The 27,484-nt window shown below is 44.0% G+C and overlaps 3 protein-coding genes across 10 annotated transcripts in view; all 3 read left to right on the forward strand.

The window, feature by feature from the left end:
• Positions 1-9,029, forward strand: part of LOC115189380 (calcium/calmodulin-dependent protein kinase type II delta 1 chain-like) — a 9,578-nt gene extending 549 nt beyond the window's left edge. Inside the window, exons 2-7 of the mRNA XM_029747950.1 lie at positions 322-366; positions 595-643; positions 4,297-4,372; positions 7,460-7,554; positions 8,342-8,404; positions 8,860-9,029. Coding sequence (XP_029603810.1) covers positions 322-366; positions 595-643; positions 4,297-4,372; positions 7,460-7,554; positions 8,342-8,404; positions 8,860-9,029 — 498 coding nt within the window. The remainder of the gene's footprint in view (positions 1-321; positions 367-594; positions 644-4,296; positions 4,373-7,459; positions 7,555-8,341; positions 8,405-8,859) is intronic.
• LOC115189418 (calcium/calmodulin-dependent protein kinase type II delta chain) overlaps positions 1-10,937 on the forward strand; it is a 131,416-nt gene extending 120,479 nt beyond the window's left edge. The window contains exon 21 of the mRNA XM_029748035.1: positions 10,361-10,937. Coding sequence (XP_029603895.1) covers positions 10,361-10,364 — 4 coding nt within the window. The 3' untranslated portion in view covers positions 10,365-10,937. The remainder of the gene's footprint in view (positions 1-10,360) is intronic.
• The window catches only part of LOC115189393 (uncharacterized), a 415,115-nt gene that overhangs the window by 6,695 nt on the left and 380,936 nt on the right, over positions 1-27,484 (forward strand). For 7 of the 8 annotated variants that reach the window (XM_029747965.1, XM_029747967.1, XM_029747970.1 and 4 more), the window contains exon 1: positions 27,392-27,471. The exons of the other annotated variant lie outside the window; for it this stretch is intronic. The gene's annotated coding sequence lies outside the window, so the exon portion shown is untranslated. Of the gene's footprint in view, positions 1-27,391; positions 27,472-27,484 lie in introns of those variants that run through there. 8 annotated transcript variants of the gene reach the window in all.

Genomic DNA, 27,484 nt, shown 5'->3' on the forward strand with positions numbered 1-27,484 from the left:
TACTCCACCCTCCTCTCAACCATCCTCTACCCCCTCCTCCTCCACCTCCTCTACCCCCTCCTCCTCCACCTCCTCTACCCCCTCCTCCTTCACCTCCTCTACCCCCTCCTACTCCACCTCCTCTACCCCCTCCTCCTCTACCTCCTCCTACTCCACCTCCTCTACCTCCACCTCCTCCACCTACTACACCTCCTCCTCCACCTCCTCTACCCCCTCCTCCTCCACCCCTCCTCTACCCCCTCCTCCTCCACCTCCTTCTCCCCCACTGTTGTCTCTTTCTATGCTCTGTTTGTATTGTTTCATCTCTCTCTGTCTCCCTAGGAACCCCAGACCACAGTGATCCACAACCCAATAGATGGGAACAAGGTACAGCACTGACAGAGAGTGTGTGTGTAATGTTTGTTTGTGTATACATGTATATACTTTATATTAAATGTATGTAGTTCTGTCCTTGAGCTGTTCTGGTCTATTAATGTTCTGTATAATTTAATGTTCTGTCTGATTTAAGTATTAGGCAGCGTTTACACAGGTAGCCCAAATCTGATACTCGGTGTACACCAGGCTACAGATCAAGCTATACGTTCTTTCCCCCAGGAGTCTATAGAGAGCACCAACACCCCCATCGAGGATGAGGATGTCAAAGGTAGAGACAGTTGTCTGTCCCCTTCTCTCTCTCTTTATCTTCCTGTCTCTCTCTATCTTTGTCTGTCTGGCGCCCTCTCTCTCCATCTGTCTTTGTCTCTTTGTCTGTCTGTCGCCCTCTCTCTCTCTGTCTTTCTGTCTCTATCTTTGTCTGTCGCCCTCTCTCTCTCTTCATCTTTCTGTCTCTATCTTTGTCTGTCTGTCGCCCTCTATCTTTCTCTCTCTCTCTCTATCTTTGTCTGTCTGGCGCCCTCTCTCTCCATCAGTCTTTGTCTCTTTGTCTGTCTGTCGCCCTCTCTCTCTCTATCTTTGTCTGTCTGGCGCCCTCTCTCTCCATCAGTCTTTGTCTCTTTGTCTGTCTGTCGCCCTCTCTCTCTCTATCTTTGTCTGTCTGGCGCCCTCTCTCTCCATCAGTCTTTGTCTCTTTGTCTGTCTGTCGCCCTCTCTCTCTCTGTCTTTCTGTCTCTCTATCTGTCGCCCTCTCTCTCTGTCTTTCTGTCTCTCTATCTGTCGCCCTCTCGCTCTTCATCTTTCTGTCTCTCTGTCGCCCTCTCTCTCCTTCCATCTGTCTTTCTGTCTCTATCTTTGTCTGTCGCCCTCTCTCTCCTTCCATCTCTTTCCACCTCTCCTTTCACTCTGTCTTCAGCTACTTTCTCCTCTTCCTTCCCTTCTCCTCTTCTTCTTCCTCCTGATGATTGAGGCTCCATATACGTGATGTTTTGATGTATTTATTATTATACACACTTATCTGTTATATTTTCTTTATTATTTAACACATTTACCTGTTATCTTTTCTTTCTGTGAATTGAATTATTTTCTACATTTGAAAATCATGTTAACCCCCCTAAACACACACCTGCCCTCTCTTGCCAGTCCTCTGTTTTGGGAACTTGGTGGGTAGTGTGTGGAGCTCTAAGGGTCGTTCCACCCAGTCCTCTGAGCCCAGGCAGACTCCCTCCTCTTCAGGACAGAGCAAGTCCCCTGGCTATGTCCCCCCTGTCCCCCAGCCAGCGTCCCCCTGGGTCTCTCCTCAACTACTCTGGAGAAACCTGTCCACTGTCTCCTGGGTCTCCCCTCGGCCACTCTGGAGAAACCTACCCCCTGTCCACTGTCTCCTGAGTCTTCCCTCAACCACTCTGGAGAAACCTGTCCACTGTCTCCTAGGTCTCTCCTCAACCACTCTGGAGAAACCTGTCCACTGTCTCCTAGGTCTCTCCTCAACCATTCTGGAGAAACCTGTCCCCTGTCTCTCCTCAACCACTCTGGAGAAACCTGTCCCCTGTCTTCCCTCAACCATTCTGGAGAAACCTGTCCACTGTCTCCTAGGTCTCTCCTCAACCATTCTGGAGAAACCTGTCCCCTGTCTCTCCTCAACCACTCTGGAGAAACCTGTCCCCTGTCTCCCCTCAGCCACTCTGGAGAAACCTGTCCACTGTCTCCTGGGTCTCTCCTAAACCACTCTGGAGAAACCTGTCCACTGTCTCTTGGGTCTCCCCTCAGCCACTCTGGAGAAACCTACCCCCTGTCCACTGTCTCTTGGGTCTCTTCTCAACCACTCTGGAGAAACCTGTCCCCTGTCTCCCCTCAGCCACTCTGGAGAAACCTGTCCACTGTCTCCTGGGTCTCCCCTCAGCCACTCTGGAGAAACCTACCCCCTGTCCACTGTCTCCTGGGTCTCCCCTCAACTACTCTGGAGAAACCTGTCCACTGTCCCCTGTCTCTCTCCTCAACCACTCCGGAGAACCCTGTCTCCTGTCCAGTGTCTCCTGGGTTTCCCCTCAACTACTCTGGAGAAACCTGTCCACTGTCTCATGGGTCTCCCCTCAACCACTCTGGAGAAACCTGTCCACTGTCTCCTGGGTCTTTCCTCAACCACTCTGGAGAAACCTGTCCACTGTCTTCTGTGTCTCTCCTCAACCAATCTGGAGAAACCTGTCCCCTGGGTGTCCCTTCTACTCCCTACTCATCAGGCCAGAGTAAGTCTCGTCTTGTTGGGGTAGAGATCATGGTTATATCCCCACCCCTACCTCCTTGGGGGGAGAAACCATGCCACTACCCCCCCCCCCCCCCCCCCGTCCCCTCCATTCGGCCATTCTGGAGAAACCTGTTCCTAGTCTCTGTCCCCCTCTACTTTATCCTTATCAGTCCAGAGTAAGTCCCCTTCTAATTGGGTGGAAACCCTGGCCATGTCCCCTGTACTCCCTGGGCCTCCACTCAACCACTCTGGAGAAACCTGTCCCCTGTCCCTCTGTCTCCTGTCCCCCTGTCCCTCTGTCTCCTGTCCCCCTGTCTCCTAGTCCCCCTGTCCCTCAGTCTCCTGTCCCTCTGTCTCCTGTCCCCCTGTCTCCTTGTCCCTTGAGAAGATAAACCATAAACACGCGCAATATTTCTGGCTAAGTGATTGAGTCAAAGTCCGCATTTCCAGGCTGACTACATTGCAGACGCCTGACAGATCTCACAACACCTGGATAGATATTTAACATATCAACTAACCACATAGCATGATATAGTAATCTGATCTATTTAACATGTCAGCTAAACACATCACATATAGTAATCTGATGACCGACGGCGCAGTCATTGACGTTGCCCACAACCACAAACAAGTTGATGCAATGCAACGTCTGCAATGTAGTCGGCCTGGAACACGACCATAGATTTGTTTGTTAAGCAAATGACAAGTGGTTTTGTTGTCACTAAGCCCCATCCCAGCCTGCACTAACACCAGTAAACAAGTGGTTTTGTTGTCACTAACCCCCATCCCAGCCTGCACTAACACCAGTAAACAAGTGGTTTTGTTGTCACTAACCCCCATCCCAGCCTGCACTAACACCAGTAAACAAGTGGTTTTGTTGTCACTAACCCCCATCCCAACCTGCACTAACACCAGTAAAAGTAACTCATTTCAAATCAGGGTTTGGGGTCAATTACATTTAAAATTCCAGTCAATTCAGAAAGTTAACCAAATTCCACTTCCATATTTTCCTTATTGAATATAATTGAAATTGTATGTCCTGAATTAACTTGAATGGAATTGACCCCCAACCCCAGGTCAAATTCCCATACTAATAGCTTTTCTCCCAAATGGCACCCTATTCCCTACCAGTAGTAGGGTACTATAACTAATAGGGTGCCAGGGCCCATTGGGTTCTGGTCTAAAGTAGTCCACTGAATAGGGAATAGGGTTCCAGAGCCCATTGGGTTCTGGTCTAAAGTAGTCCACTGAATAGGGAATAGGGTTCCAGGGCCCATTGGGTTCTGGTCTAAAGTAGTCCACTGAATAGGGAATAGGGTTCCAGGGCCCATTGGCTTCTGGTCTAAAGTAGTCCACTGAATAGGGAATAGGGTTCCAGAGCCCATTGGGTTCTGGTCTAAAGTAGTCCACTGAATAGGGAATAGGGTTCCAGAGCCCATTGGGTTCTGGTCTAAAGTAGTCCACTGAATAGGGAATAGGGTTCCAGAGCCCATTGGGTTCTGGTCTAAAGTAGTCCACTGAATAGGGAATAGGGTTCCAGGGCCCATTGGGTTCTGGTCTAAAGTAAACCACTATGTTGGAACAGAACCAGCAGCCATGATTTAATGTATGTCAGATTGGGTTATGTTGACCTAAGGTTGTGGTGAGATTGTGGTGATGTTGTGTTTGTGTGTTTCCAGCTCGGAAGCAGGAAATTATCAAAGTCACAGAGCAGCTGATCGAATCCATCAACAACGGAGACTTCGAGGCCTACGCGTGAGTCCTGCTCTGTCTGTGTGTGTTTAGGGCTAGGTCTTGTGTGTGTGTGTGAGGTGTGTGTGTGTGTGTTTAGGGCTAGGTCTTGTGTGTGTGTGTGAGGTGTGTGTGTGTGTGTTTAGGGCTAGGTCGTGTGTGTGTGTGTGTGTGTGTGTGTGTGTGTGTGTGTGTGTGTGTTTAGGGCTAGGACATGTGTGTGTGTGTGTGTGTGTGTGTGTGTGTGTGTGTGTGTGTGTGTTTAGGGCTAGGACGTGTGTGTGTGTGAGTTTAGGGCTAGGACGTGTGTGTGTGTGTGGGTGGGTGGGTGGGTGGGTGGGTGGGTGGGTGGGTGGGTGGGTGGGTGTGTGTGTGTGTGTGTGTGTGTGTGTGTGTGTTTAGGGCTAGGACGTGTGTGTGTGTGTGTGTGTGTGTGTGTGTGTGTGTGTGTGGGTGGGTGGGTGTGTGTGTGTGTGGGTGTGTGTGTGTGTGTGTGTCTGTGTTACTCTGGTTCTTTGGGATTGTTGTTCCACCACATTGCAGCTGACAGATCTACTACAAATCACCTTGATGATCATACAGTAACAATTTACCCACAATGCCCATTTACCCACACCTCTATTATTGTGTTACTATGGTTACTAGTAGTTCACTATATAGGGAATAGGGCTCTGGTCTAAAGTAGTGCACTATATAGGGAATAGGGCTCTGGTCACTAGTAGTTCACTATATAGGGAATAGGGCTCTGGTCACTAGTAGTTCACTATATAGGGAATAGGGCCCTGGTCACTAGTAGTTCACTATATAGGGAATAGGGCTCTGGTCACTAGTAGTTCACTATATAGGGAATAGGGCTCTGGTCACTAGTAGTTCACTATATAGGGAATAGGGCTCTGGTCACTAGTAGTGCACTATATAGGGAATAGGGCCCTGGTCACTAGTAGTTCACTATATAGGGAATAGGGCCCTGGTCACTAGTAGTTCACTATATAAGGAATAGGGCCCTGGTCACTAGTAGTTCACTATATAGGGAATAGGGCTCTGGTCACTAGTAGTTCACTATATAGGGAATAGGGCTCTGGTCACTAGTAGTTCACTATATAGGGAATAGGGCTCTGGTCACTAGTAGTTCACTATATAGGGAATAGGGCTCTGGTCTAAAGTAGCTCACTATATAGGGAATAGGGCTCTGGTCACCAGTAGTTCACTATATAGGGAATAGGGCCCTGGTCACTAGTAGTTCACTATATAAGGAATAGGGCCCTGGTCACTAGTAGTTCACTATATAGGGAATAGGGCTCTGGTCACTAGTAGTTCACTATATAGGGAATAGGGCTCTGGTCTCTAGTAGTTCACTATATAGGGAATAGGGCTCTGGTCTAAAGTAGTGCACTATATAGGGAATAGGGCTCTGGTCACTAGTAGTTCACTATATAGGGAATAGGGCTCTGGTCACTAGTAGTTCACTATATAGGGAATAGGGCTCTGGTCACTAGTAGTTCACTATATAGGGAATAGGGCTCTGGTCTAAAGTAGCTCACTATATAGGGAATAGGGCCCTGGTCTAAAGTAGTTCACTATATAGGGAATAGGGCTCTGGTCACTAGTAGTTCACTATATAGGGAATAGGGCTCTGGTCTAAAGTAGTTCACTATATAGGGAATAGGGCCCTGGTCACTAGTAGTTCACTATATAGGGAATAGGGCCCTGGTCTAAAGTAGTTCACTATATAGGGAATAGGGCCCTGGTCTAAAGTAGTTCACTATATAGGGAATAGGGCTCTGGTCACTAGTAGTTCACTATATAGGGAATAGGGCTCTGGTCTAAAGTAGTGCACTATATAGGGAATAGGGCTCTGGTCTAAAGTAGTTCACTATATAGGGAAAAGGGCCCTGGTCTAAAGTAGTTCACTATATAGGGAAAAGGGCCCTGGTCACTAGTAGTTCACTATATAGGGAATAGGGCTCTGGTCACTAGTAGTTCACTATATAGGGAATAGGGCTCTGGTCACTAGTAGTTCACTATATAGGGAATAGGGCCCTGGTCACTAGTAGTTCACTATATAGGGAATAGGGCTCTGGTCACTAGTAGTTCACTATATAGGGAATAGGGCCCTGGTCACTAGTAGTTCACTATATAGGGAATAGGGCTCTGGTCACTAGTAGTTCACTATATAGGGAATAGGGCCCTGGTCACTAGTAGTTCACTATATAGGGAATAGGGCTCTGGTCTAAAGTAGTTCACTATATAGGGAATAGGGCTCTGGTCACTAGTAGTTCACTATATAGGGAATAGGGCTCTGGTGTAAAGTAGTGCACTATATAGGGAATAGGGCCCTGGTCACTAGTAGTTCACTATATAGGGAATAGGGCTCTGGTCTAAAGTAGTTCACTATATAGGGAATAGGGCCCTGGTCACTAGTAGTTCACTATATAGGGAATAGGGCCCTGGTCTAAAGTAGTTCACTATATAGGGAATAGGGCCCTGGTCTAAAGTAGTTCACTATATAGGGAATAGGGCTCTGGTCACTAGTAGTTCACTATATAGGGAATAGGGCTCTGGTCTAAAGTAGTGCACTATATAGGGAATAGGGCCCTGGTCTAAAGTAGTTCACTATATAGGGAATAGGGCTCTGGTGTAAAGTAGTTCACTATACAGGGAATAGGGCTCTGGTCTAAAGTAGTGCACTATATAGGGAATAGGGCCCTGGTCTAAAGTAGTTCACTATATAGGGAATAGGGCCCTGGTCTAAAGTAGTTCACTATATAGGGAATAGGGCTCTGGTCACTAGTAGTTCACTATATAGGGAATAGGGCTCTGGTCACTAGTAGTTCACTATATAGGGAATAGGGCTCTGGTCACTAGTAGTTCACTATATAGGGAATAGGGCTCTGGTCTAAAGTAGTGCACTATATAGGGAATAGGGCCCTGGTCTAAAGTAGTTCACTATATAGGGAATAGGGCTCTGGTCACTAGTAGTTCACTATATAGGGAATAGGGCCCTGGTCACTAGTAGTTCACTATATAGGGAATAGGGCTCTGGTCACTAGTAGTTCACTATATAGGGAATAGGGTGCCATATGGGACTCAGTCTGTGTTTGTTTCCAACAGGAAGATCTGTGATCCTGGTCTGACGTCGTTTGAACCAGAAGCTCTGGGGAACCTGGTAGAGGGACATGACTTCCATCGCTTTTACTTCCACAACGGTAACACATTCATCAGTAAAGTCATTTAGAAGATACAGTTATTGATTAGAGGTATTGATTAGTAGAGGTATTAATCAGCTGTTGATTAGTAGAGTTATTAATCAGCTATTGATTAGTAGAGTTATTAATCAGCTATTGATTAGTAGAGTTATTAATCAGCTATTTATTAGTAGAGGTTTTGATTAGTATTGGTATGGTTTAGTAGAGGTATTGATTAGCTATTGATTAGTAGAGTTCTTGATTAGTAGAGGTATTGATTAGCTATTGATTAGTATAGGTATTTATTAGTAGAGTTATTGATTAGTAGAGGTATTGATTAGCAGTTATTGATTAGTATATGTATTGATTAGCTATTGATTAGTAGAGTTATTGATTAGTATAAGTATTGATTAATAGACTTGATTAGCTATTGATTAGTGGAGTTATTGATTAGAGGTATTGGTTAGCTATTGATTAGTAGAGGTATTGATTAGCAGTTATTGATTAGTATAGGTATTGATTAGCTATTGATTAGTAGAGTTATTGATTAGTACAGGTATTGATTAGTAAAGTTATTGATTAGTATAGGCATTGGTTAGTAGAGGTATTGATTAGCTATTGATCAGCTATGGATTAGTAGAGGTATTGATTAGTAGAATTTATGAATCAGGTATTGATTTGTAGTTATTGATTAGCTATTGATGAATAGTTATGTCTGTTACTGAGAACTACAACTCCCACTAGCTAACTAAGGCCTGTCTGTCTCTCTCCATCTCCATCTCCCTCGTCCTCCCTCCTCTCCTTCCAGCCCTGTCTAAAGGTAACAAGCCGGTGCACACCATCCTCCTCAACCCTCACGTCCATCTGATAGGTAGGAAATCAGCCATTTCTAATTATTAGAACAATAATATATGCTACTTAGCAGACGCTTTTATCAAAAGACACTTACAATAATGTGTGTATATATTTTCCATCTGGGTGGCCTTGGGAATTGAACCTACTATCCTGGTATTGCAAGCACCATGCTTTACCAACTGAACATAATGTTGATTTTTCTGGGCTATGTTTTATGAAATCTTGTTTCTGGTTGGTATTCGAATATACACTGTAAGTACATTTCAATTCAAGTCGGAAAGTAGACCATATTCAAATTTCCCATTCCAAATTGTCCTGAAGCATTGAAGTGAATATTGGAATGGGAATTCCAGTGTACTTCCTGAATTGAAACAAGATGGACGCCAACCCCCCACTGGGAACATATGTACAATGTGTTTATGATGTTGACATGAAACAAGGAAAGGTGAACTAATGAGAAGGTCTATCTAGCGGAGAACGCTGCGTGCATCGCCTACATCCGCCTGAGCCAGTACATGGACGTGGGGGGGATGCCTCGCACCATGCAGTCTGAGGAGACCCGCGTCTGGCATCGCAGAGAGGGGAAGTGGCAGAACATTCACTTCCACCGCTCCGGCTCGCCCAGCGTACCATCCCAGTAAGAAACATATATTAATCAATCAATGAAAACATACATTAATCAATCAATTAATCAGTTATAATGATTATAAATAAACCGATTTCAGAACAATCACTTCCACCAGTCTGTAGTGTCCAGGGTAGACTACCTTCCCAGTCTGTAGTGTCCAGTGTAGACTACCTCCCAGTCTCTTGTATCCAGTGTAGACTACCTTCCCAGTCTGTAATGTCCAGCGTAGACTACCTTCCCAGTCTGTAGTGTCCAGTGTAGACTACCTTCCCAGTCTGTAGTGTCCAGCGTAGACTACCTTCCCAGTCTGTAGTGTCCAGCGTAGACAATCTTCCCAGTTTGTAGTGTCCAGTGTAGACTACCTTCCCAGTCTGTAGTGTCCAGCGTAGACTACCTTCCCAGTCTGTAGTGTCCAGCGTAGACTACCTTCCCAGTCTGTAGTGTCCAGCGTAGACTACCTTCCTAGTCTGTAGTGTCCAGTGTAGACTACCTTCCCACTCTGTAGTGTCCAGTGTCGACTACCTTACCAGTCTGTAGTGTCCAGCGTAGACTACCTTCCCAGTCTGTAGTGTCCAGCGTAGACTACCTTCCTAGTCTGTAGTGTCCAGTGTAGACTACCTTCCCACTCTGTAGTGTCCAGTGTCCAGTGTAGACTACCTTCCCAGTCTGTAGTGTCCAGTGTAGACTACCTTCCCAGTCTGTAGTGTCCAGCGTAGACTATCTTCCCAGTCTGTAGTGTCCAGCGTAGACTACCTTCCTAGTCTGTAGTGTCCAGCGTAGACTACCTTCCCAGTCTGTAGTGTCCAGCGTAGACTACCTTCCCAGTCTGTAGTGTCCAGCGTAGACTACCTTCCTAGTCTGTAGTGTCCAGCGTAGACTACCTTCCCAGTCTGTAGTGTCCAGCGTCGACTACCTTCCCAGAAAATTGTCTTGTGGTGCAATAACTAATCTCCACCACAGGAGGGCGCCACGTACATGCTTACCATGCTACTGTAATGGTTACTGTACTGTTTCCTCATCCTGGTACTGGGGACATTGTAGTTGTTGCCCTAGCATTAACACACCTGATTTAACTAATCAACTCATCAAGCCTTTAATTATTTGATTCAGGTGTGTAGCGTCAGGGTAACAACTACAAAGTTCACCTCTTGGGGTTCCCAGGACCAGGATGAAAGAAACACAGGGTTAGAGTCAACTCTACCTCTCCCACTAGTCTAAAACAACCTCTACCGGCGGACCCTGACTACACGGATATCGCTCTCATTTCCTTTTCCCCTGTGTCTGTGTGTGTGTGTGTGTGTGTGTGTGTGTGTGTGTGTGTGTGTCTGTGTGTGTATTTTACAGTTAATGGAATATCAAGCTTCAGTCTAAACTCCCAAGACAGGCAACAACCAACTAGCCAACCCGTGGTCACCATTTAACCTCTGACCCCTCTGTATGGACATGACATCACACAGGAAAAGGAAATCAACCCTAAAAGGTCGTCAGTCATCCTAACCACCTAGTCTGCGTCCCTAATGGCACCCTATTCCCTACATAGGGCCCATGGGCTCTGGTCTAAAGTAGTGCACTATATAGGGAATAGGGTTTCGTTTGGGATTCAGCCCCCCCCCAGAGCGGCCTGCAGCAGACCGTGGCCGTTATCCACTGGAGCATATTACCTGACATCTGGTTTTTAAACTGTTTTTGGTGCATTTTAAATGTATAGAGATGTTTAAAAATTTACTGCTGTCACTCCTCCCATTTTGAACTTGTATTTGTACGTGTGTTTTACGTGTTGCAATACTAAATATTTAAAGATCAGAATGTTAAAAATCGAGCTTGCTTTTGTTCTGGTGAAATGTATATATATTATATATTGTGATTGTTGATTAAAAAAATTCAATAAAATAAACATTAAATTGCTATTCTTGCTACATCATAGGAGTTTTAAGAAAATTCATAAAAATTCTGTATGTAAGTTTATGTTTGAGTTGAGCTAATTGCTTATGTTTGGTTGAGCTAGTTGCTAATGTTTGGTTGAGCTAGTTGCTAATGTTTGGTTGAGCTAGGTGCTAATGTTTGGTTGAGCTAGGTGCTAATGTTTGGTTGAGCTAGGTGCTAATGTTTGGTTGAGCTAGGTGCTAATGTTTGGTTGAGCTAGGTGCTAATGTTTGGTTGAGCTAGGTGCTAATGTTTGGTTGAGCTAGGTGCTAATGTTTGGTTGAGCTAGGTGCTAATGTTTGGTTGAGCTAGGTGCTAATGTTTGGTTGAGCTAGGTGCTAATGTTTGGTTGAGCTAGGTGCTAATGTTTGGTTGAGCTAGTTGCTTATGTTTTGTTGAGCTAGGTGCTAATGTTTGGTTGAGCTAGTTGCTAATGTTTTGTTGAGCTAGTTGCTAATGTTTTGTTGAGCTAGTTGCTAATGTTTTGTTGAGCTAGGTGCTAATGTTTGGTTGAGCTCGTTGCTAATGTTTGGTTGAGCTAGGTGCTAATGTTTGGTTGAGCTAGTTGCTTATGTTTGGTTGAGCTAGGTGCTAATGTTTGGTTGAGCTAGTTGCTTATGTTTTGTTGAGCTAGGTGCTAATGTTTGGTTGAGCTAGTTGCTAATGTGTTATTGAGCTAGGTGCTAATGTTTGGTTGAGCTAGGTGCTAATGTTTGGTTGAGCTAGTTGCTTATGTTTTGTTGAGCTAGGTGCTAATGTTTGGTTGAGCTAGTTGCTAATGTGTTATTGAGCTAGGTGCTAATGTTTGGTTAAGCTAGGTGCTCATGTTTGGTTGAGCTAGGTGCTAATGTTTGGTTAAGCTCGTTGCTAATGTTTGGTTGAGCTAGGTGCTAATGTGTTATTGAGCTAGGTGCTAATGTGTTATTGAGCTAGGTGCTAATGTTTGGTTAAGCTAGGTGCTAATGTTTGGTTGAGCTAGGTGCTAATGTGTTATTGAGCTAGGTGCTAATGTGTTATTGAGCTAGGTGCTAATGTTTGGTTAAGCTAGGTGCTAATGTTTGGTTGAGCTAGGTGCTAATGTTTGGTTGAGCTAGGTGCTAATGTTTGGTTGAGCTAGGTGCTAATGTTTGGTTGAGCTAGGTGCTAATGTTTGGTTGAGCTAGGTGCTAATGTTTGGTTGAGCTAGGTGCTAATGTTTGGTTGAGCTAGGTGCTAATGTTTGGTGGAGCTAGGTGCTAATGTTTGGTTGAGCTAGGTGCTAATGTTTGGTTGAGCTAGGTGCTAATGTTTGGTTGAGCTCGTTGTTCATGTTTGAGTAATAGGGTTTGGACATTATGTACTCCTTATAGGATTGCAAAATTCCCATAGAGAAATCCTGGTTGGAAGAGTCCCAGAATCAGGAGAAAACAAGTAGGAAATCCGGAGCCCTCCAACCAGGATTCCTGGAAAACCTGGACATTTTGGGAACGTTACCAGAATTTTGCAACCCAACGCCCAACCCTGGTTACTAGTAGTTCACTATATAGGGAATAGGGCTCTGGTCACTAGTAGTTCACTATATAGGGAATAGGGCTCTGGTCACTAGTAGTGCACTATATAGGGAATAGGGCTCTGGTCACTAGTAGTTCACTATATAGGGAATAGGGCCCTGGTCACTAGTAGTTCACTATATAGGGAATAGGGCCCTGGTCACTAGTAGTTCACTATATAGGGAATAGGGCCCTGGTCACTAGTAGTTCACTATATAGGGAATAGGGCTCTGGTCACTAGTAGTTCACTATATAGGGAATAGGGCCCTGGTCACTAGTAGTTCACTATATAGGGAATAGGGCTCGGGTCTAAAGTAGTTCACTATATAGGGAATAGGGCCCTGGTCACTAGTAGTTCACTATATAGGGAATAGGGCTCTGGTCACTAGTAGTTCACTATATAGGGAATAGGGCCCTGGTCACTAGTAGTTCACTATATAGGGAATAGGGCTCTGGTCTCTAGTAGTTCACTATATAGGGAATAGGGCTCTGGTCACTAGTAGTACACTATATAGGGAATAGGGCTCTGGTCTAAAGTAGTGCACTATATAGGGAATAGGGCTCTGGTCACTAGTAGTTCACTATATAGGGAATAGGGCTCTGGTCTAAAGTAGTTCACTATATGGGGAATAGGGCTCTGGTCTAAAGTAGTGCACTATATAGGGAATAGGGCTCTGGTCACTAGTAGTTCACTATATAGGGAATAGGGCCCTGGTGATTAGTAGTTCACTATATAGGGAATAGGGCTCTGGTCTAAAGTAGTTCACTATATGGGGAATAGGGCTCTGGTCTAAAGTAGTGCACTATATAGGGAATAGGGCTCTGGTCACTAGTAGTTCACTATATAGGGAATAGGGCTCTGGTCACTAGTAGTTCACTATATAGGGAATAGGGCTCTGGTCTAAAGTAGTTCACTATATGGGGAATAGGGCTCTGGTCTAAAGTAGTGCACTATATAGGGAATAGGGCTCTGGTCACTAGTAGTTCACTATATAGGGAATAGGGCTCTGGTCACTAGTAGTTCACTATATAGGGAATAGGGCTCTGGTCACTAGTAGTGCACTATATAGGGAATAGGGCTCTGGTCACTAGTAGTTCACTATATAGGGAATAGGGCTCTGGTCTAAAGTAGTTCACTATATGGGGAATAGGGCTCTGGTCTAAAGTAGTGCACTATATAGGGAATAGGGCTCTGGTCACTAGTAGTTCACTATATAGGGAATAGGGCCCTGGTGATTAGTAGTTCACTATATAGGGAATAGGGCTCTGGTCTAAAGTAGTTCACTATATGGGGAATAGGGCTCTGGTCTAAAGTAGTGCACTATATAGGGAATAGGGCTCTGGTCACTAGTAGTTCACTATATAGGGAATAGGGCTCTGGTCACTAGTAGTTCACTATATAGGGAACAGGGCCCTGGTGATTAGTAGTTCACTATATAGGGAATAGGGCTCTGGTCTAAAGTAGTTCACTATATAGGGAATAGGGCTCTGGTCACTAGTAGTTCACTATATAGGGAATAGGGCCCTGGTCACTAGTAGTTCACTATATAGGGAATAGGGCCCTGGTCACTAGTAGTTCACTATATAGGGAATAGGGCTCTGGTCTAAAGTAGTTCACTATATAGGGAATAGGGCTCTGGTCTAAAGTAGTGCACTATATAGGGAATAGGGCTCTGGTCACTAATAGTTCACTATATAGGGAATAGGGCTCTGGTATAAAGTAATTCACTATATAGGGAATAGGGCTCTGGTATAAAGTAGTTCACTATATAGGGAATAGGGCCCTGGTCACTAGTAGTACACTATATAGGGAATAGGGCTCTGGTCTAAAGTAGTGCACTATATAGGGAATAGGGCTCTGGTCACTAGTAGTTCACTATATAGGGAATAGGGCTCTGGTCTAAAGTAGTGCACTATATAGGGAATAGGGCTCTGGTCACTAGTAGTTCACTATATAGGGAATAGGGCTCTGGTCACTAGTAGTTCACTATATAGGGAATAGGGCTCTGGTCACTAGTAGTTCACTATATAGGGAATAGGGCTCTGGTCTAAAGTAGTTCACTATATGGGGAATAGGGCTCTGGTCACTAGTAGTTCACTATATAGGGAATAGGGCCCTGGTGATTAGTAGTTCACTATATAGGGAATAGGGCTCTGGTCTAAAGTAGTTCACTATATAGGGAATAGGGCCCTGGTCTAAAGTAGTTCACTATATAGGGAATAGGGCTCTGGTCACTAGTAGTTCACTATATAGGGAATAGGGCCCTGGTCACTAGTAGTGCACTATATAGGGAATAGGGCTCTGGTCTAAAGTAGTTCACTATATAGGGAATAGGGCTCTGGTCACTAGTAGTTCACTATATAGGGAATAGGGCTCTGGTATAAAGTAGTGCACTATATAGGGAATAGGGCTCTGGTCTAAAGTAGTGCACTATATAGGGAATAGGGCTCTGGTTACTAGTAGTTCACTATATAGGGAATAGGGCTCTGGTCTAAAGTAGTGTACTATATAGGGAATAGGGCTCTGGTCTATAGTAGTTCACTATATAGGGAATAGGGCTCTGGTCTAAAGTAGTTCACTATATAGGGAATAGGGCTCTGGTCACTAGTAGTTCACTATATAGGGAATAGGGCTCTGGTATAAAGTAGTTCACTATATAGGGAATAGGGCTCTGGTCTAAAGTAGTGCACTATATAGGGAATAGGGCCCTGGTTACTAGTAGTTCACTATATAGGGAATAGGGCTCTGTTCTAAAGTAGTGCACTATATAGGGAATAGGGTGCTAGTTGGGATGCATCCAGTGAGATGTGTTTGTTTGCCTTTATAACAGAAGGCCTCATTAATCCATTATGAGAAATAAAGACCACATTGGTAGGTATGCATGGGGGGCGGGGTTATCGGGAGTATGATTATATAATGAGAATATCTTGTTTATATTTGTGAATCACTGAGATGTTTGTTCATAATGATATTGAACATCGGTCCTGTCTGTCCTTCCTGTTGTCTTCAACCAGTCCTCCAGTCTGTCCTTCCTGTTGTCTTCAACCAGTCCTCCTGTCTGTCCTTCCTGTTGTCTTCAACCAGTCCTTCCTGTTGTCTTCAACCAGTCCTCCTGTCTGTCCATCCTGTTGTCTTCAACCAGTCCTCCTGTCTGTCCTTCCTGTTGTCTTCAACCAGTCCTCCTGTCTGTCCTTCCTGTTGTCTTCAACCAGTCCTTCCTGTTGTCTTCAACCAGTCCTTCCTGTTGTCTTCAACCAGTCCTTCCTGTTGTCTTCAACCAGTCCTCCTGTCTGTCCATCCTGTTCTCTTCAACCAGTTCCATTAGCCCCGTTTATACTTGGTTCTAACATGCGTCCACATTCTGATTGTGCCCACATTTTCAGACATGCAGGTCTACACATGGTATTAAAATGTGTATCTTATTCGTCCACTGTGTTTGCATTGTGACCAGATATCCTGTTCCCTCCCTGTAGGCTATTTATTTGACAGATATTCTTTCAAAATAACATTTTATTTATTATTTTTAGGTGTACACAATAACGACGCATTGTGGTCAGATCTTCCTGGTAGTCAGGCAGGCATTGTGATCTTCCTGGTAGTCAGACAGGCATTGTGATCTTCCTGGTAGTCAGACAGGCGTTGTGATCTTCCTGGTAGTCAGACAGGCGTTGTGATCTTCCTGGTAGTCAGACAGGCGTTGTGATCTTCCTGGTAGTCAGACAGGCGTTGTGATCAGATCTTCCTGGTAGTCAGACAGGCGTTGTGATAAGTTCTTCCTGGTAGTCAGATAGGAATTGTGATCTTCCTGGTAGTCAGACAGGCATTGTGATCTTCCTGGTAGTCAGACAGGCGTTGTGATCTTCCTGGTAGTCAGACAGGCGTTGTGATCTTCCTGGTAGTCAGACAGGCGTTGTGATTTTCCTGGTAGTCAGACAGGCGTTGTGATTTTCCTGGTAGTCAGACAGGCGTTGTGATCAGATCTTCCTGGTAGTCAGACAGGCGTTGTGATCAGATCTTCCTGGTAGTCAGACAGGCGTTGTGATCAGATCTTCCTGGTAGTCAGACAGGCGTTGTGATCAGATCTTCCTGGTAGTCAGACAGGCATTGTGATCTTCCTGGTAGTCAGACAGGCGTTGTGACCTTCCTGGTAGTCAGACTGGCATTGTGGTCTTCCTGGTAGTCAGACAGGCGTTGTGATCAGATCTTCCTGGTAGTCAGACAGGCATTGTGATCTTCCTGGTAGTCAGACAGGCATTGTGATCAGATAGCTGTAAGTATAGACAGATGTGCACAGAGAAACCATTTAAAGCATCATTATCCCTCTAAAGTCATTGACAGGTGGCATCAATATGTGTCTTAAATAAAATTAAGAAATATTATTTTGAAAGAATATCTTCTGCTGTACCCAACACACACACTGACACACTGACACACACACACACACACGCACTGACACACACACACACACACTGACACACACACACGCACACTGACACACACACACACACGCACTGACACACACACACACACACTGACACACACACACACACACACACACACACACACACACACTGACACACACACACACTGACACACACACACACTGACACACACACACACACACACACTGACACACACACACACACACTGACACACACACACACACACACACTGACACACACACACACGCACTGACACACGCACACACACACACACACACACTGACACACACACACACACACACACACACACTGACACACGCACTGACACACGCACACACACACACACACACACACACACACTGACACACACACACACACACACACACACACACACACACACACACACTGACACACGCACACGCACTGACACACGCACACACACTGACACATGCATACACACTGACACACGCACAGTTGGAGAAGCGATCTGTCAGTAATCACTAGACTACAGATAGGAGGGAGGATCTGTCAGTGATCACTAGACTACAGACAGGAGGGAGGATCTGTCAGTGATCACTAGACTACAGACAGGAGGGAGGATCTGTCAGTGATCACTAGACTACAGACAGGAGGGAGGATCTGTCAGTGATCACTAGACTACAGACAGGAGGGAGGATCTGTCAGTGATCACTAGACTACAGACAGGAGGGAGGATCTGTCAGTGATCACTGGACTACAGACAGGGGGAGGGAGGATCTGTCAGTGATCACTAGACTACAGACAGGAGGAGGATCTGTCAGTGATCACTAGACTACAGACAGCAGGATCTGTCAGTAATCACTAGACTACAGACAGGAGGAGGATCTGTCAGTGATCACTAGACTACAGACAGGAGGGAGGATCTGTCAGTAATCACTAGACTACAGACAGGAGGAGGGAGGATCTGTCAGTGATCACTAGACTTCATTGACTTGTTGGAAAGGTGACATTCTATGACGGTGCCACGTTGAAAGTCACTGAGCTCTTCAGTAAGGCCATTCTACTGCCAATGTTTGTCTATAGCATGGCTGTGTGCTCGACTTTATACACCTGTCAGCAACGGGTGTGGCTGAAATTAGCCGAATCCAGTCATTTGAAGGGGTGTCCACATACTTTTGTATTATATGTTGTCGGTGACCCCTTCACCTTGAGAAACACATTGAGGTGTGCAGCATTGTAGGATCCAAATAATGGCCTACGTCCTACCACACCATCTCCAGAGATAGCTGTGCACATGGAGATGTTTCCCCCCACGTTGTCCAGGCATTTGGACGGTCGCCCGTTGTGCCGATGAGGTTCCGCCCACGGAGACCAAGTTGAAGCCCGCTTCATCAACAAAGATATTGTTGTGATGGTTCACAGCAGCATCAGGCACCATCACCCTCTAAAAAATATATTTTGGTTAGTTATTTTTTACAGTATAGTTCCAGTATGATATTGTGAAGTAGCATGTGCATTAATAGTAACAGTAATACAGTATATTAGTGCTGTACCTGAACATACTCGGCCCGCAGTTCTTTCACCCGGTCGTTGCTTCTCTCAAAAGGCACCAGGTAAATTAGCTTTATAGATACCTGGTGCCTCTTCAAAAGGCGGGGAGATTGTTGGTAAGCTGATGGATACCACATTGGCAAAAAGTGTCATCGTTCTCCTCAATGGCCTGCTATATTTAAGAGACAGCCGCATGGCATTCCTGACCCTCACCTTTTTTCCACCACTGCCCACTCCTGCTGATTGGTCAACACACGACCACGCCCACCACCGTGGGGTCTTCTGTCCATTCTGATGGTAGAACAGGAAGAGCCCCGTTGAGTGAATTGACACGCATTACAATGTAATTTACTGTAAATTGACATTACAATGTCATGTTCTGTAAATTGACACACATTACAATGTCATTTACTGTAAATTGACATCACAATGTAATGTTCTGTAAATTGACACGCATTATAATATGCCATTTACTGTAAATTGACATTACAATGTCATGTTCTGTAAATTGACACGCATTACAATGTCATTTACTGTAAATTGACATCACAATGTCATGTTCTGTAAATTGACACGCATTATAATATGCCATTTACTGTAAATTGACATTACAATGTCATGTTCTGTAAATTGACACGCATTATAATATGTCATTTACTGTAAATTGACATTACAATGTCATGTTCTGTAAATTGACACGCATTACAATGTCATTTACTGTAAATTGACATCACAATGTCATGTTCTGTAAATTGACACGCATTATAATATGTCATTTACTGTAAATTGACATCACAATGTCATGTTCTGTAAATTGACACGCATTACAATGTCATTTACTGTAAATTGACATCACAATGTCATGTTCTGTAAATTGACACGCATTATAATATGCCATTTACTGTAAATTGACATTACAATATGTGATGTTCTGTATATGTAATGGTAAAGCATAGTTCATATCCTGCAGACTTAAAGGTTTTCTTATGCGAAATGTTCTCATGATCCAAATTGACAGTTTCAGATTGGGGATGAACTAATCTGTCAGCTTCTGGCATTCTAAGGCCTCTGTTAACCACGTGGTCAACAACGATGGTTCGGACTTCATTAGAAACAACAGTTCCCTGCCGTCTGCCTCCCTCTCTCTCTCTCTCTGATGCCCACCTCTTTGATGGGGACCATGCCCACCTCTCTGATGGGGACAATGCCCACAAGCTCTTTAAATTTCTTTCTCTCCCTTGCTGTCTATCCTTGTAACGACGTAAGCTGAGAGTCGGGAAGCAAGTTCAGGGAGTGAATACATAAAATAAATAAATAAAACAAACACGTAAACACAAACACCGGCATGAAACAGAAACAATGACGACTGGGGAAGAAACCAAAGGGAGTGATATAAAAAGGGCAGGTAATCAAGGAGGTGATGGAGTCCAGGTGAGTGTCGTTATGCGCATAACGCTGGTGACAGGTGTGAGCCCTAACGAGCAGCCTGGTGACCTAGAGGCCGGAGAGGGAGCACACGTGACAGTACCCCCTCCCTGACGTGCGGATCCAGCCGCAGGACGCCGAGCAAGATGACGAACCCAGGGATCTGAAGCGGACCGGTCACCTCGGCTGAGGCACGGGAACCTGCTCACCCTGCTTCGGCATGGGAGCCTACAAACCGGCTGAGGCCTCCCAGGTAGCTCCGGCTCCAACACCTGGACCCGAAATCACCCCCAACACAAAAACAAACCAAAAAAACACTCCCTGATGCTTCCTTTTGTTGAGTCGTCAGTGTTTCTGTTCCTGTTTCACGTCGGTGCGATGTTGGTGTTTCTAGTTGTGTTCATTTATTCATTTAATGTATTCCCTCCCTGAACTTACTTCCTGACTCTCAGCGTACATCCTTACAATCCTGCTCCTTGGTGAAAGAAATTGCAAGTGTTCACACACCCCCTTTAATTTTGTATATATATATATATACTGCTCAAAAAAATAAAGGGAACACTTAAACAACACATCCTAGATCTGAATGAAAGAAATAATCTTATGAAATACTTTTTTCTTTACATAGTTGAATGTGCTGACAACAAAATCACACAAAAATAATCAATGGAAATCCAATTTATCAACCCATGGAGGTCTGGATTTGGAGTCACACTCAAAATTAAAGTGTAAAACCACACGACAGGCTGATCCAACTTTGATTTAATGTCCTTAAAACAAGTCAAAATGAGGCTCAGTAGTGTGTGTGGCCTCCACGTGCCTGTATGACCTCCCTACAACGCCTGGGCATGCTCCTGATGAGGTGGAGGATGGTCTCCTGAGGGATCTCCTCCCAGACCTGGACTAAAGCATCCGCCAACTCCTGGACAGTCTGTGGTGCAACGTGGCGTTGGTGGATGGAGCGAGACATGATGTCCCAGATGTGCTCAATTGGATTCAGGTCTGGGGAACGGGCGGGCCAGTCCATAGCATCAATGCCTTCCTCTTGCAGGAACTGCTGACACACTCCAGCCACATGAGGTCTAGCATTGTCTTGCATTAGGAGGAACCCAGGGCCAACCGCACCAGCATATGGTCTCACAAGGGGTCTGAGGATCTCATCTCGGTACCTAATGGCAGTCAGGCTACCTCTGGCGAGCACATGGAGGGCTGTGCGGCCCCCCAAAGAAATGCCACCCCACACCATGACTGACCCACCGCCAAACCGGTCATGCTGGAGGATGTTGCAGGCAGCAGAACGTTCTCCACGGCGTCTCCAGACTCTGTCACGTCTGTCACGTGCTCAGTGTGAACCTGCTTTCATCTGTGAAGAGCACAGGGCGCAGTGGCGAATTTGCCAATCTTGGTGTTCTCTGGCAAATGCCAAACGTCCTGCACGGTGTTGGGCTGTAAGCACAACCCCCACCTGTGGACGTCGGGCCCTCATACCACCCTCATGGAGTCTCTGGCAGTGCTTCTCCTGCTCCTCCTTGCACAAAGGCGGAGGTAGCGGTCCTGCTGCTGGGTTGTTGCCCTCCTACGGCCTCCTCCATGTCTCCTGATGTACTGGCCTGTCTCCTGGTAGCGCCTCCATGCTCTGGACACTACACTGACAGACACAGCAAACCTTCTTGCCACAGCTCGCATTGATGTGCCATCCTGGAATGAGCTGCACTACCTGAGCCACTTGTGTGGGTTGTAGACTCCGTCTCATGCTACCACTAGAGTGAAAGCACTGCCAGCATTCAAAAGTGACCAAAACATCAGCCAGGAAGCATAGGAACTGAGAAGTGGTCTGTGGTCCCCACCTGCAGAACCACTCCTTTATTGGGGGTGTCTTGCTAATTGCCTATAATTTCCAGCTGTTGTCTATTCCATTTGCACAACAGCATGTGAAATTTATTGTCAATCAGTGTTGCTTCCTAAGTGAACAGTTTGATTTCACAGAAGTGTGATTGACTTGGAGTTACATTGTGTTGTTTAAGTGTTCCCTTTATTTTTTTGAGCAGTGTATATATTTTAGGGGGTAGATCAGCTTTAATATAGCAGATAGAAATGTGGCTTCCATCAATGTAATTGTCTGCATAATTTCCGATCTCCCATATATATATATTTTTTTTGTTGCCTAACCCAACCACCCCTCCCCTAATTGGAGTAAACTAATGGACAACAACACTTAGGCTTCTGCTTCCAGTTCATACATACTATATATACATTTTACAGACATGTATTTTACATTAGTTATCTTTTGTTTGTTTTTAGTCCCATTCTTCAGCTCCCCTCAACCCTCCCATCTATCCCTGAAGACCAGTCCCATCCTTCAGCTCCCCTCAACCCCTCCCATCTATCTCTGAAGACCAGTCCCATCCTTCAGCTCCCCTCAACCCCTCCCATCTATCTCTGAAGACCAGTCCCATCCTTCAGCTCCCCTCAACCCCTCCCATCTATCTCTGAAGACCAGTCCCATCCTTCAGCTCCACTCAACCCCTCCCATCTATCCCTGAAGACCAGTCCCATCTTTCAGCTCCCCTCAACCCCTCCCATCTATCTCTGAATACCAGTCCCATCCTCCAGCTACCCTCAACCCCTCCCATCTATCTCTGAAGACCAGTCCCATTCTTCAGCTCCCCTCAACCCCTCCCATCTATCCCTGAAGACCAGTCCCATCCTTCAGCTCCCCTCAACCCCTCCCATCTATCTCTGAAGACCAGTCCCATCCTTCAGCTCCCCTCAACCCCTCCCATCTATCTCTGAACACCATTCAGTCCCATCCTTCAGCTCCCCTCAACCCCTCCCATCTATCTCTGAAGACCAGTCCCATCCTTCAGCTCCCCCAACCCCTCCCATCTATCTCTGAAGACCAGTCCCATCCTTCAGCTCCCCCAACCCCTCCCATCTATCTCTGAAGACCAGTCCCATCCTTCAGCTCCCCCAACCCCTCCCATCTAACTCTGAACACTATCCAGTTCATAAACTTCCAAGGAATCGGTGCATTGAAAAACTCTTCCCAACTAGTTTGCAGCTGTAAAGTTTTTGGTCATTAAAATGAAACTGGTATACTTTTGTATTTATCACACTTTTCTTTAACCAATTTTGGTCTTTAATGCCGACAGACAACTTCCTTACTTTTATGTCTCTTCCATTTTTGCAGAAATGCTGCAATTAGTTGGTTGTAATAGTGGATAGAGCAGACATTTCCATATTTGTCTGTTAGCTGAATGTGTGACATAACTCCACCAGTCCTATTTATGATATAATTTACGAAGATTATACCTTTTGAAAATGTTTTTTATTTTTTTAATTTTATCAATTAGTATATTTGAGCTTAACCATAATATTTCTTGTAATATTGGTTCTGTCTTTTCTGGTGGATTAAACTGAAATTACAAACAACTTTCTATGACTTGTTTTAAAAAGCTATTTTTGGGGGGAGGTTATTTAATTTTCAAATAACCGAAAGGGAGAAGTTGTAATCTGAAAAGGGAAAAAGGCCATTCTTGAACATGGGGTGAGTCATTCTTACTAATCTGATAGAGAACCAGTTCGAATTTAAGATTTTTTTTTTTTTATATGACTGAAGCATTTAGTGAGAGGTGTAATGCTTTAATATTTAATCATTTCTGCCCTCCGAATTCATAGTCATTATATAAATAGGCCTGTTTAATTCTGACTTGCCATTCCAAATAAAATGTCATCTTTTTTGCTCATATAATTTAAAAAACTAAGAAAATTGCGAAATCAAATTAGCAATAACGAGTAGTCATTCTGTATGGTTATCATGTATCATACATGTAATTTAGATGTTTATACTTTACAAACACACATTTTGTTTCTGTAGTTCTCAAAATCCATAGATAGTAGACAAAAATCTACAGGGTTACCAAACGGTTAAGTGGTTAACCATTAAGCGCAGTTGGTTTAAGTGATGGTCACATGTATTAAAACAAATGACAAGAGAATCATATGAAAAGTGTTGTGAAGAATTGCATTGTGAAAGGCAATGACTTTTATATGAAAGGTATTTCTAGATGAAACACTGACTTAGGTTTTGGTGAAAAAGTTACTGTGTGATTTAGTGTCTTGTACTTTAGTCAATTGAAAATGTGCTTAAAGTAATAAAAACAGCCTTTTGATGATCTGTTGTGAGTTTCATACTAAAGAGTTGTGAAATTTTACCACATGCTTGTGAAAATAGTACAAAAGCGATAAAAAAAACTAAATATACAAGCTTTTTAGGACGTGGTTTTGATGGTATTTACAGCGTTTCAAATCATATTTAAATAAAACTTTCTGAAATGTTACTGTTTCATCCATAAGTGGTGCCTGGAGAAGTAGGTATTCTCTAATTTTACAAACAACCTGTGAAGGAAAGGAGCCCGGTGTGAAAAGTTCTGTTTTCCTACAGTTCCTATAGTTTTGTGTGGGTTCTCCTACAGTTCCTATAGTTTTGTGTGGGTTCTCCTACAGTTCCTACAGCTTTGTGTTGGTTTTCCTACAGTTCCTATAGTTTTGTGTGGGTTCTCCTACAGTTCCTACAGCTTTGTGTGGGTTCTCCTACAGTTCCTACAGCTTTGTGTGGGTTCTCCTACAGTTCCTATAGTTTTGTGTGGGTTCTCCTACAGTTCCTATAGTTTTGTGTGGGTTCTCCTACAGTTCCTATAGTTTTGTGTGGGTTCTCCTACAGTTCCTATAGTTTTGTGTGGGTTCTCCTACAGTTCCTATAGTTTTGTGTGGGTTCTCCTACAGTTCCTATAGTTTTGTGTGGGTTCTCCTACAGTTCCTATAGTTTTGTGTGGGTTCTCCTACAGTTCCTATAGTTTTGTGTGGGTTCTCCTACAGTTCCTATAGTTTTGTGTGGGTTTTCCTACAGTTCCTATAGTTTTGTGTGGGTTTTCCTACAGTTCCTATAGTTTTGTGTGGGTTTTCCTACAGTTCCTATAGTTTTGTGTGGGTTTTCCTACAGTTTTGTGTGGGTTTTCCTACAGTTCATATCGTTTTGTGTGGGTTTTCCTACATATTTTGTAAAAAAAAAAGACCAAAATTGATTGATTGATCTAAGTCCTTAACAATGCTTAAACCATACAAGGATATTTTTGTGAGGCTGTAGTTGCCCTTTCATGAAATGGATGAATGAATCTCCTTGCAAGAGTTTTTGGATAACAGTGTTTCTGTAGGCGACAATGTCTGATGGCAGTGTTTCTGTAGGCTACAATGTGTGATGGCAGGCTACAGTGTGATAGCAGTGTTTCTGTAGCCTACAATGTGTGATGGCAGGCTAGGTAGTTGGTGATATTTAATTAACTTAGCTAGCTATCTACACAGTATGTAAAGTTGGCAAGATAGCTAGCTAGCTACGTTAGCAGCTCATTTGAGTTAGCCCGCACTGAAGCTAGTTAGAATTTTTTTGTTGTTGACATTTTCTAAATGGATTTACTTACTTGAATAAGTTCTCCCAACCATGTGGACGATTGAAAACAGAGCAGCAAAGTGTGTTGTCACCAGAGCGTTTTAAAGCATATTACTATTTACCTGTGAATAAATTCATGAAATGGAGAATGGATTAAACTACTTAGCCATTTAATAACCAGATCTTCATACAAATGTACTATGCTGAATTATTGACTAACAATCTAACATGCTGCTATAAACTGCCAGCACGCCCACAAGCGAGCCACTCTGGTCGGCCTAAGCGGCACGCAGCAATTTACCGCGTAATAAAGAGGACGTTTATTTTGTTCTGTATATCCATAGAGGACAAGCCCGACCTTCCTAAACGCACAACACATATAAAGCCTGAGTGTAAGATATTGAATTAATGAACCGTAATTGTTGTGCCGCGTGGTGAAACACCGCTTCCCATTCATTTACTATGGAAGGAAAGACGGATGTGAAACGGACGTGGCGTGGAAGGCGGTGAATAAGTTCAACATTTCCCATTTTGCAGCCACAAATACATACTGGAGCTGTGTTCGAATACACATACTAACATACTGTATAAGTTACTACATACTTAATGAGTATATACTATTAGTTAATTTTAGTATACTACAAACGATTATTATCCTTTCAGTTGAGCTTACTGCTTCGCCTGTCTACCGGAAGTTGATGCTGTTGCTATGCAACCTCTTGCTTGCTAGTTAGCATAACAAATTACTTGTTAGACATTTCACGACTTCGGGTGTTTTTAAATTCAATCTGGTGTGCCAGAGTGCACTCGTAAAGCGTTGTCAGATTGTCCGTTTTTAAATACAGACCGTTTTGCTCTCGGAGCACACACTTGATGCTCGGGTGGAGGAGTAGGGTTGATTTGACCGTTCTGACCTTACAACGGCAGACACGCACCCAAGCTAACGTTGGCTAGCTTGCTAGCTACTTCCAGACACAAATGAGACCACTCTGACCATTTTACTCACCCTAGCCGAGCTGGTTAGGCAGTTTTCATCGTATCCAGAGCGCTGGTGACTAACTGTGCTGCTTGCAACAATTTAATTACGTTTTTTTGCCGACGTTTACTGACACTGGCCATATTGAACGCAAATTCATTATTCTGCGCTCTGGTCTCTCAGGCGAGATGCTCTGAAATCGGAGTAGAGAGCCAGAGAGAATTTACTAAAGCACAACGACTATACCATTTAGCTAAGCTAAGAATGACAGGAATAATCAAGTCAATAAACGTTGAGTAGTTAGTTAGCAAATTGTCAGCCAACATAACGTGTAAGGTAACTTATTTGAAAAGTCATTACTTTATTACATTGCTCAACAGTTTCTTATTAACATGTGTTATAATTAGTTAAAACGATGCATTTGTCTCCGCTCTCGTTGGACTTCGGCAACATATATTCCGCCATTTTCTTCAAATCTGAAAACGATGTGAAGCCCCGCCCATTTACTGAAGATTTGCATTATGGGCCCTCTGCTTTTAAACTTAATATTTTGTTGAATTTAGTACGACATCCGGGAACTTTTGGCATACTAGCTATATCATACTATGACCAATAAGCATACTATATACTAGTATGAGTATTCGAACACAGTTTGGGAGTGAAACCATAATTCATATACACACTAGATGATTTGTAGGGGGCGCTGTATAGAAGACCCTGCGCCTCCATCTTGGAACTCCTTCACCGTTGTAAAAAATATTTTGGAAGCTATTGAAATGCATTTATTCATGTCTACATTCGTTTTAGCCACGGTTATTATATTAAAGACATCGTAATGCATACATATTATATTATGTGAGCTAAACATACAAATGAAAAAAATATTCAAAAAAAATATACCAAAACAAATGAAAAAATATATACAAAAATACTTAAATACATGTCATTTTGCCCTTGAAATATTTAATTGAAATACTGTAGAATTCCATTCATTCCTATGAAGGACTGTTCCTACTGGGGAGTGACAATATGGCCGGCTGGAGGCTTCAAATCCACTCAATAGCCAATACATGGAAAATTACAACCCAGGGTTTATATACAGCGTTGGAGATACCTGATATGTTAAAAGTTCAAATAAAAAGTACATATGGTGCTGCCGTTTTGAAACAACTGCGCCAAGAAGGTAACATTTTTGT

This window comes from Salmo trutta, unplaced genomic scaffold (genome assembly GCF_901001165.1).
Source record: "Salmo trutta unplaced genomic scaffold, fSalTru1.1, whole genome shotgun sequence".
Taxonomy (NCBI): Eukaryota; Metazoa; Chordata; class Actinopteri; order Salmoniformes; family Salmonidae; genus Salmo; species Salmo trutta.